We start from the raw sequence: 11,666 nt of genomic DNA, 5'->3' as shown, positions 1-11,666 counted from the left end.
CAGGTTAGCCAGGATGGTCTCGACCTCCTGACCTTGTGATCCGCCCGCCTCGGCCTCCCAAAGTGCTGGGATTACAGGCTTGAGCCACCGCGCCCGGCCGAGTTTAGTTCTTAATATGTTGGTAAGCATGTCCAGCTCCACTAGACATTCTAACAACAAAATAATAATATTTATTTTACAACTACTACTATGTAATTATTACTAATTTCAGAGACAAAGCAAGCAAACAAATAAAAAATCTTTTCTCTTTTGCAGTGAAAATTTGCAACTAAAATCATTTTCATAGAATAAGATGTTAATTTCTCATTTAGTAACTATGATACTGTCATTGGAAAATGATAGAGTACATCAAAGTAATATTGTAAAATACTAACACATAATAAAGTGGACTTTATATATATTTTTATTCATTTATTCTTTCAATATATACAATATGCCATGCACTGTTCCATGCTTTGGGGATACAGCACTGAGCCAGAAAAAGTTCCTGTTTCTGTGGAGCTTACATTCTAGTAAAAGCCAAAGCACATTATAGTTCAACTGTGCAAAGAAAAGTTTTGTAGTAGTTTGAAGGAAGAAAGGTGGTGAGAAAATTGAGTTGCCAAGGAGCACACTGTAGTGTAGACATTGCAGTCTCTAAAAAAACCTGACTGGATCAACCATGGCCAATTTATACTGAGAGAGGATTTATTGAGTTGATCTTGTCTTTCTGCATATTAACTTGCACTATGAGTATAAGTGAGTAAATAATATGCCCCCCAAAATTTGTTGGTAATACCTTTAAATTTCTCAGTTATATTCTGGAAATATTCATTTGAATTTTATTAGTTTGGTTGTTTGACATACTTAATTTGTGGATTTCTCTTAGGCTGATAATTTCTTGAGTTGTTTTTATAAAAGATATAAACTGTCCACAAATGCAATCTTTTATCATGACTTACTTGGCTAATATGGTCCAAATTACCCTTAAGCTCTCACTTTAAGTTCCATTAATAGCCCTAAGAAAAATCCACTGTGGCATACACAGTCCTTTCTTGCTGAAGTACCCACTGTACTCTTCTGCAGCATACTTTCTAATAAAACTTTCCTTTTCAAACCTAGAAAAGGAAGTATAAGCATTAATTTAAATTTAATTTTGCAAATAGTTTTATTGAGGTGTAATTTACATGTTATAAAGTTCAACCATTGTAAGTGTGCAGTTTGATGATTTCTTAGTAAATGTCTAAGTTGTACAACCATCACCATAACCCAATTTTACAACATTTCCATTTCCTCAAAAAGTCCTCCTGTGCCCACCTGAAGTCAATCCCTACCCCAACTCCAGCTCCAGGCAATTATTGATCTACTGTCTCTAGAGATTTTCCTTTTCTAGAAATTTCATATAAATGGAATATTTTGTGTCTGGAATCTTTCACTTAGCCTAATGCTTTTGAAGAATCATCCATCTTGTAGCATGTATTGGTAGTTTTTCATTTTTATGGCTGATTAATTCTGCTGTATAAATTAAGCACATTTTGTTTATTCATTACCAGAAGGCATTAATAGATATTTGGATTGTATTTTAGCCAATCTGACAGTATCCGTATTTTGATTGATAGTGTTTATTCCATTCAGTTTTTTTGAAGTTTGTAATATGTATACATTTATTTTTACATATAATTTTAAAAATCAGACTTTCTATTTTGGGATAATTATAGATTCAGATTCATATGCAATTATAAGAAATAATACAGAGAAATTCCACTGTGTTCTCTACCTAATTTTCCCCGGTTGGCAATACTTTGCCAAACTATAGTACTATAGCATGACCAGGATACTGAATTATCCTTCAACTTTAAAAGATAATTTTCTTGAGTGTAGAATTTTGGTTTATAGTTTTCTTTCTGTGTTTTGAATATGTCATTACAATGCCTTCTGAGCTCTGTTGTTTCTAATGAGGAGTTAGTCATTAATTGTATTGTCATTCCTGTTTTCCCATTAATTACTTTTCTCTTGCTGCTTTCAAGATTTTCTTGTTGTCTTTGGTTTCAGGAGTTTAAGTATATGTCTAGGTATGTATCTCTTTGTGTTTATCCTACTTGGCATTTTTTGACTTTTTTGGATCTGTAGATTAATGTTTTTCATCAAACGTGAGAAGTGCTCAGCCATTGTTTCTTCAGATAAACTTCATGGGACTCTCATTACACATTCATTGGTACACATGATATTGTCCCACAGGTCTCTGAGACTCTATTTATCTTTCTTTAATTTTTTTCCTCTTTGTTCTTCAGATTGGATACTTTCTGTTCATTTATCTTCAAGTTCCCTGATGCTTTGTTTTTTTAAAAAATTATTTATTTTTTATTATACTTTAAGTTCTAGGGTACATGTGCACAAGGTACAGGTTTGTTACATATGTATACATATGCCATGTTGGTGTGCTGCACCCATTAACTCATCATTTACATTAGGTATATCTCCTAATGCTGTCCCTCCCCCCTCCCCCCACCCCGCAACAGGCCCGGGTGTGTGATGTTCCCCTTCCTGTGTCCAAGTGTTCTCGTTGTTCAATTCGCACCTATGAGAGAGAACATGCAGTTCACTCAACTGTTTGGTTTTCTGTTCTTGCAATAGTTTGCTGAGAATGATGGTTTCCAGCTGCATCCATGTCCCTACAAAGGACATGAACTCATCCTTTTTTATGGCTGCATAGTATTCCATGGTGTATATGTGCCACATTTTCTTAATCCAGCAAAAGAAACTACCATCAGAGTGAACAGGCAACCTACAGAATGGGAGAAAATTTTTGCAGTCTACTCAGTTGACAAAGGGCTAATATCCAGAACCTACAAAGAACTCAAACAAATTTACAAGAAAAAAACAAACAACAGCATCAAAAAGCGGGTGAAGGATATGAACAGACACTTCTCAAAAGAAGACATCTATGCAGCCAACAGACACATGAAAAAATGCTCATCATCACCAGCCATCAGATAAATGCAAATCAAAAGCACAATGACATACCATCTCACACCAGTTAGAATGGCAATCATTAAAAAGTCAGGAAACAACAGGTGCTGGAGAGGATGTGGAGAAATAGAAACACTTTTACACTGTTGGTGGGACTGTAAACTAGTTCAACTATTGTGGAAGACAGTGTGGCAATTCCTCAAGGATCTAGAACTAGAAATACCATTTGATCCAGCCATCCCATTACTGGATATATACCCAAAGGAGTATAAATCATGCTGCCATAAAGACACATGCACACATATGTTTATTGTGGCACTATTCACAATAGCAAAGACTTGGAACCAACCCAAATGCCTGATGCTTTCTTTTACCATATAAAATCTGTGTTAACCCCATAGATAAATTTTTTATTTCAGTTTTTATACTTTTCAACTCTAGAATTTCCATTGGATTCTTTTTTGTAGTTTCTATTTCTCTATTGAGATTTCCTATTTGTTGAGTAATAGTCATTATACTTTCCTTTAAGTCTTTAAATATGGTTTCTTTTCATTTTTAAAAATATATTTTAAATTACTTTGAAGTTTTGTCTGCTAAATCCAACACCTGGGAGTCAGTTTCTACTAAAATTTTTTCTCCTAAGGGCGACATTTTCCTGTTTCTTTGCATGTCTCATAATTTTTAATACAAACTCAATATTTTGGATAGTAAATGATAGCAACCCTATATTCTGATTTTCTGTCCTGAGGGATGTTTTAGAATACCTTTCCTGAACTTAATTTGTAGAATCTGTCTTCCTATGGTGCATGGATGCCAATGTCTGTGCACAAGTTTTTAAAAGTTATTCTTATTTTTATTTTTTATCCTGGGTTTCTAAAGGTTATCCCTGAGTCTGCAGATCTTAGTGGTCAGGCAATGATTTGGGCAGAGATCATACACAAATACACTAAACCTGTAAGAACTCCATCCTCTGACAATAGATTCAGCCATTTCTCAACTTTTTCTCAGCTTCTACTTTTTGCCAAGAAATGCTCTTTTGTCTCCTCTGAATATGCATGTCATTCCAGGGTTGGCTAGAGTTGTGTGGAGAGCTTATTTAGCTTTTGTACAGTTGTCTAATTTCCTGGGTAGCTTCATTAAATTCTGGACTAGTCCTGCTACCAACTGTGACCTCAAGCTAGCAGAACTGCGAGTTTTCCATACTCATTTTCTATTGAGCTTGCTACTTTCAGTGATCGTATTTTTTGGCATATATCATGTTCTTCTGGCCCTATACTTAAAATCAAGTCTTCCTTTTCTGGAAGAAGCTGCTAGTAGTTTTCACTGCTGCCCCGTCACACTAAAACTAATGTGCTGATTGAGCTGGGGATGGATAAGAAGGGTGGCACCCCACAAAGGTCACAAACTCTCACTTTTCTTACCTAAACTCCAGCAGTTCTTCATGAATAAACACCTCTCAATTCATTGTTTGCCTATAGCCAGTCTTCAGAGCCCTGAAATGAATATTTTGACAATTTTATTCAGTTTTACTTGTTTTGGAGGAGAAGATACACTAATTTCTTCATGCTGCCATGACTGAAAACTGATTAAATGTTATGCTTTTAGTATTTATCCTGTCCATTTAAGAAACATTAAAATAATAACATAGCAAGTCATTATAGTAGGTCCACCAAGGTTTTTTAGTTTTTGTTTTTTGTTCTTTTTTTTTCCTTAAAAAAGATTCAGACTGGGCACAGTGGCTCACGCCTGTAATCCCAGCCTTTTGGGAGGCCAAGGAGGGTGAATCACAAGGTCGAGATCAAGACCATCCTGGCCAACATGGTGAAACCCTGTCTCTACTAAAAATACAAAAATTAGCTGGGCGTGGTGGCACGCATCTGTAGTCCCAGATACTTGGGAAGCTGAGGCAGGAGAATTGCTTGAACCAGGGAGGTGGAGGTTGCAGTGAGCCGAGATCGTGCCTCTGCACTCCAGCCTGGTGACAGAGTGAGACTCTGTCTCAAAAAAAAAAATTCATATTCAAGTTTGGAAAACACTATAAATAGTCCTGAAAATTCATAAGGTAACTTTTTTCTCCACTTTGAAACTAAATACCAGTTTTACAATATACATTTTAACAGGCAGAATGATATCTCATGTTTGAATATTGTAAAGTGAAGAGATTTAATATAAATTCAGCTTTTCATTGGCCTTTTTCAGTTTGCAATTTTTTAAATAAAAAGACAGAAAGAAACATATTCTTCAGTAAAATAGTGAATGGGATTAAATGGCTATTCATTTTGAAATGGTTATTTGATGTGAAAGCCTATAGCCTTCACACAAAAATCACATGTAGTCTTGCCAGGAAACATTTGGAAAATAAGTTGGTGTTAAACTTATTTAATGTAACAACTTTTATTAAAGTTCTTGAGTTTTTCACTGGGCTGTTTTCTTTAAGAGGATAATACATCCCCATCACATTGACTTTCACATGATTTGCTTTAGCCAGTGGAATACGCTTTGGCCAATGGAATGAACTATGACCATATTTGAGCAGAAGTTTTGAGCATGCCATATTTAAGCAGAAGTTTTATATACAGTTTTATAATTTGCCTGAGCCTCTTGTAGTTCTGTCCTCTGTCATGAAACAATATGTCCTCAATGGAGGCTGCTCCTTCAACTTGGACCCCATGATGAGAAGATAAATCTGCAGTCAGGTCCACTTGCTAGAGCAGGAGCACAGCCAACCAACAACTCATTATGTGCTTTGGATAGGAAGCAAATAATTGTGGTTATAAGCCACTGAAAGTTTGGGTTGCTTCTGCAGCAAGAGCTGACTAATACAGATATAAAAATATGCCTCTACAATGAAATTACTGAATTTTCAAGATTAATATTTTTGTGTTACTATGGCAGTAAAAGAAATGCGTTTGGAATTATAAGACTTAAAATATAGAATATGTGGCTTGGGGACTGTCTCAAAAAGGCTGAACTTAAGGTTTGAGAGATGCAAGTGATTGCCAAGTAGGAGAAACAAGCTGCATGGATACAGATGCCTTTAGCAGAGAATCCAAGTAGTAGGTTCAAATACAGGCCCCAGACTGAAGGTACAAGGGTAGATGTTTCAGATTGTAGGTGTTGCTGCACCTCAAGTGGGAAACTTCATGAAGCATGTTCAGAGGGTACAGCAGATAGAATTTTCTTTTTTAAAGATCAAGAAGACCAACTAGTGTTAGATTCAAAGAGAACAGGACCTGCATACTGAACTTCAAATTTTAACATATCATTATGACAGACTTTTAAAAACCATACTTCAGGTGATGGTCATATTTCTATAGTATTTTATTCAATAGAGGTCACTACATATCTTTAGACAGAATTATTCTAAAATTATCAAGGGCTTAGACAGATTAATAGCAAGATAGTTCTTTTAGTATGTTCTTTTAGATGGTCAGCCTTATGAGAAAACAACTTATGCTTTTAACTGAGTTCTGGAAAAAATTAAAAAAAAAAACTTAAAGAAAGGGGCAATTTACACATAATCCAATTCAAAATAGAGGAGAAAAGGAAAGAAGGAGAAAGCCTGGCATTTCTATTTCCCATTTCCCTCCCTATTTGGAGTTCTACACAGACCAAGGTGCAATGAATTCAGAGTCCTATGATGAATTTGATCTTGATTTGCAAGGAGAGTTGAAATACTCAATCTATCTGATTCCCACTGCTAACTTAGTGATTGATTATCTAAGAGGTGGTTCCTGGTTTCTGAAAATCGCTAAAAGAAAACTAAAGGAGAGCAGAGGAAAGCCTTGATGAGTGAAAAGAGCTTCATTATTAAAATCTTTATATTCTGGAGTGGAATCTGATACTGACCTTGGCAATAGCCCTAAAAATCGATTAAAGTAACAGATTTTAGAAATCATCTTTCTCCATTATCCAAGGTCATAGCAATGACTCTTCTGAAAACTCTAAGCAGCCATTGCTTGAAAAATTATACCGATGGGATTTCAGAAGGGGTTTTCAATTTTAAAGAAAATGTCTATTTCACCACAGTCTGATATATATTCCTTAGGTCTCGACTAATTTTTCCCCAAGTGCTGGGTTGTATCTCCCTTTTATATATTTTCAAAGTTATCTTGGAAGAATATTCATAGAATAGAATAAAACTACTGCAGAAAGGCAACTCAGGATACATCTGATGTCCTTTTCTCCTTCAGCATAATTTTAGAGATGAGAAAATGGATCCCTAAGATCCTTGGGCTTTTGTAGTTAGACAAAGATGGTACTAGGTCTGTATCCCAAGGCTCTTGTCCTCTAAGGCTTTCACACTCTCCCATACTGTTTCAGATTAGTTTGGGATCAAAATTTTTAGCTCTTTACCTTACCCAGGATCTTTTTGGCAGTGTTGCATGGCCTCCATTCTTCTTTTGTTGCTTTCTCTTGTATAGTCCTAACATTCATTGAGACACAGTTTGCAAAAAGTGAGGGTGTGGTTCTCACTACTGACCCTTTGTGGCAGTCACAGAAACACATCTTAACAGTGAAGTTTGAGATTTGCGTGTTCAGTGTTTCTAATTCGATGCTGTCGATGACACTGGCTTCTACTAGTTATTTAGCACATATGAATCATGTTATAGTTTCAAAATAGTTTTCTATCAATAGCAACTTCTTAGCATGAATCAGGCTAGTTTTATTATTTCCTCCTCCCCAAAACAGCTTTCCTGGTCACATCAGATTTAACGAGGTGCAATAAGTTGCTCAGATGCTTAGCTGTCACAACTCCTAAAGTCTACAGGGTGCAAGCCAAAAGTTTTAGATTAAGGCTAGAAATAGTCTTACCTCTGGGATTCCTGGTTACTAAGGACAAGGTTGGGGGGTGGGTGACAAAGGGGTTTGGGAAAGGGTAGAAGAACATCTTGCATTCATTGATAGGAAACCAGGAGTTCATGGGTATTTTAGCTCATCCCTAGTTGCTAGAGTCTTTAAAGATCCTGCTTCATCCTGAAAATCTGCTGTAGTACAGGGAAGGGTGAAGGTAGGCAGAAGGGTCACTGGCAGAGTCCAGTTCATCCCTGACTGACCCTAAATTCAAGAGGCAACAACTCAAATTCTCAGAGGGAATGGGAGCACTTTAGATCAGCAATACACCAACACTGGTCTGATCCTGGTTGCTGTTGACAAGAGTGGACACTGAGTGTGCTCCTTGGTGTGGTGATTCTGAACATGAACCCAGAGGCGATTCCAAACCTGGAATAAGAATAAGACTCTCCTTGGGCATAACTCAAATAGAAAAGCTCTTTGAATCACATTTGAATCTGAGTCCCACCAGTCTTTTCTTTGTCCCGTAAAGGCAATTCAAGCACTGAGGTATAAACCAGACTTTTTGATTCTCAGCCTTCCCTTCTCAGCCACCTCCCATCTCAACCACCCCATGGAAACAGTAAGATTTCTTTCAGGCATTTATTTTAAAGAGAGACTACTTCATACAACCAGGTTTTGGGGATTTGAGGGCTTAAGAGAGTTACTAGAAATTACTGTCACTTCTTGCTGTAAAGCTATCTCTGCCCCTGGGACACATGGCCTGCCAAATGGCCCCATAAATCTGATTATTCTCCTTTCCTTTTTCTCCTTCCATGTTAAAATTCTTCTGATTTACCAGCAACTTCAGGAGAGTTAAAACAAATGAAACCTAACAGAAATTCTGACCCTCCACTGCCACCAATGCACTCATGATGCATCATCATGAACTGTATTTTTAGAGACTTGCAAGTGTTATATTGGGCTAGCCCATATTTAGGTCATTTTTGTCACCTCCTCCAAATCCCTCTGATATTTATTTTGAAGACCTTCTGAGAGTCTACAACCACACTTGCTAGAAATTCTTACTCACTTAAACTTACATGTCTCATGCTACTGTTTAATTCTGTTCTCTCTTGATTTTCAAAGCTCTGTCTGATGGACCTTGAAGTGTAATACATAAATTACATGCCTATAGAAAAAGCTGAATGGAAGATTCTGAAACTCATGCTTTTAGATCCTTTCCCAGTTTCAGCAGCAGCCCCTTCATTATCTTATGTGTCTCACGTCCCTATTCCACTTTCTCCCCCTCCCTCTTCATGGAATCTCAATTCTTCAGACTGTCAAATGAAGAGCATAGTTAATTTTCATCACTTAGGGTATGACTCTTCTTCCATGGAATAGCCATTGATATAGCCAATTAGGTATAGACTTAGGGTCCAATTCTATCAGAATTCTCTCTGATAGAAATGCTCAGAAAATTCAGGGATCATATGGTTCAAAATGATTTCTTACCAAAATCCACTCCTACAATTAAGCATTCTGGTTTGATGGCTGGGGGTGGGAGGCAGTTACATGTTTCTTTATATTAGAATCAGAAGGAAATAAACAAACAAAAAATAACCAACGGAAATAGGGAAATGCAGTTTGAAAAGTAGAAACTGTTAAAAGAGCAATAGAAAGACTGTTAAAAGGGAAAACATAAGCTAAGGAAGCAGCACGAAGTGAGGTGTACAACAGCAATGGCATGTGAAAAAGGAATTCTATATGGGTAATTCGGCGATAAATTAGCCTGAAAAGAGCTCTCTGGTTAGCTTTGGGTTGTAGGGGGAGATGAAAGTTCCCGGACAACTAACCATCTGCTGCGTCTTTTTGTACCCTTACCACCCAGCTCAGCGCCTGGGCGCAGAGTAGCTGTCAATATTTGCATAGTAAGTGTAACACTGGCAGAACTACCCTGTTTTCAAACAAACTATAAAATTCTGTGACACAGTCCCTTCCAAGCACACACAGGCCCAATCTATGGAAGGATTTATCGGCGAAACGACTTAAAGGAAAGTATGGGGGCATCCATTAGCTACAGTTCAGCTGGCTGCCTGGGGGAAAAACGCAAAGAGGACGCAAGCTCAGCTGTGCTTGATGTGAGACCACCCTTGAGGTTTGTCTTTTACATTATTGTCTGCCAGTCTCCTGCGCAACTTCTATCTCCACCTGTCGACCTGAAGGCAATCGAGGAGTTAGCCAGGGGCAGTTCTGTGGTAACAAGAAAGACTCTTGGGGGCTGTACACCTCCTCTCCCTTGGCGTTTCTTGCCTGCATCTGCCGCGCTGCCCCTCGTGCCTCTGCAAAGATGCAGAGGTCGAAGCACGTTGCTGTGCGGTGATGAAATGCTCCCTGAATCAGCCTCTCGAGCCCGGCCCCTCACACCCACCAGGATCCTGGGGTTGCCTCTAGGATCCCTATGGGTGCTCCTGCCACCTTCTTAGACTACCCTCGCCCTCCTAATCCAGGCCCGCTTCTCTGGCTCGTGTCCACCCCTTGATGGGCGTTCCGGGGTCGCCGCGGTCCTCTGCGCCCCTGGGCACTGGCAGCGGGGAGGGAGGCGGGAAGCGGAGTGGGGGGCGCCCCGGGCTTGCGCGCCGCGGTGCTCCACGAGGGATTTGCCGCCTTCAGCTGCAGCAGCTGCAGCGGCGGCGGCGGGAACAGGGGTGGAGAGTGGTGAGGAGGGCCGGAGCCCGGGCCAGGAGGGAGGAAGGGAGGGGACCCGGGAGGCTGTGCCAGGCGAGCCGGAGGGGTGCTCCGCGCTCCCCCGCCCTCCTTCCGGGAGCGAGAATGCAGACTCTGAAACTGGTGCTGCTGGGCTGAGGCGGAGGCAGGGGAGTTGCAGCGCGCGAGGCTCCGTGAGTGTGTCTCCTGCGCGGGGGGAGGCGGAGGACCAGGAGGAGGAGGAGGGGGAGAATGCCCGGAGCCGCCGCCGCTGCCGCCGCGATGCTACCGGCTCAGGAGGCTGCCAAGCTGTACCACACCAACTATGTGCGGAACTCGCGGGCCATCGGCGTGCTGTGGGCCATCTTCACCATCTGCTTTGCCATCGTCAACGTGGTGTGCTTCATCCAGCCCTACTGGATAGGCGACGGCGTGGACACCCCGCAAGCCGGCTATTTCGGGCTCTTCCACTACTGCATCGGCAACGGCTTCTCCCGGGAGCTGACCTGCAGGGGCAGCTTCACGGACTTCTCCACGCTGCCCTCGGGCGCCTTCAAAGCCGCCTCCTTCTTTATCGGCCTCTCCATGATGCTCATCATTGCCTGCATCGTTTGCTTTACCCTCTTCTTCTTCTGCAACACGGCCACTGTGTACAAGATATGTGCCTGGCTGCAGCTCACCTCCGGTGAGTGCGCGCTCACCTCCGCGGAGGCGGAGGACCCCTGGGCGCCCGATCCGGGGAGGGGCCAGAGTGGGAGGGACGCGGGCTGTGCGCGCCGTTGCTAGCCCAGCCGCCTAATCCGCTCAGGCGTCGAGGTGTTTGGGGGGCGGGAGCCCAGCGAGGCCGGAACCCCCGGGGTTCCCCAGCCCCGGCGCTGGCGCCTTGTCCCGGGGCTTTTGTGAGCCTCCCAAGTGTGGGGGACGCCACCCAGAGAGACGCGCCGGAGACAGGGCGGTTGTGGGGCCGAGTCCGCTCAGAACTAAGGTTGGGGGGGCGGAGAAGTGGCCGCTTAGAGAGATGAGGCTGGGGGTCCGTGCTGAGGGACTAAGGAGGGACTAAGGAGGGACTAACAGGGCGAAGTGAAAAGCGAATTTGGAGAGGTCGTAGTGGAAAGAGCAGCCAGCCTGCCCTGCCCCTTGCTGCTGGGACTATTTCTGTCATTGATCCTGGGAATGGGGGCGAGGGGCGGTGGCTGGAGTGATACTGCTTCTCTCCGTCCCGGGCAGTTATATATGTT

The 11,666-nt window shown here is 41.3% G+C and overlaps 1 protein-coding gene across 1 annotated transcript; it reads left to right on the top strand.

Moving 5' to 3' along the window:
• The first annotated feature begins 10,595 nt into the window (after positions 1–10,595).
• On the top strand, positions 10,596–11,214 carry LHFPL3 (LHFPL tetraspan subfamily member 3). The gene has a single exon (XM_017851753.1). The coding sequence runs from the start codon at positions 10,681–10,683 to the stop codon at positions 11,212–11,214; it is 534 nt and encodes a 177-aa protein (XP_017707242.1). The 5' UTR covers positions 10,596–10,680.
• Positions 11,215–11,666: the final 452 nt, after the last annotated feature.

The sequence above is a fragment of the Rhinopithecus bieti genome, unplaced genomic scaffold, assembly GCF_001698545.2.
Source record: "Rhinopithecus bieti isolate Rb0 unplaced genomic scaffold, ASM169854v2 scaffold_59, whole genome shotgun sequence".
Lineage (NCBI taxonomy): Eukaryota > Metazoa > Chordata > Mammalia > Primates > Cercopithecidae > Rhinopithecus > Rhinopithecus bieti.
The sequence above is the reverse complement of the archived record's forward strand: the minus strand, read 5'-3'. Positions and strand labels throughout refer to the sequence as shown.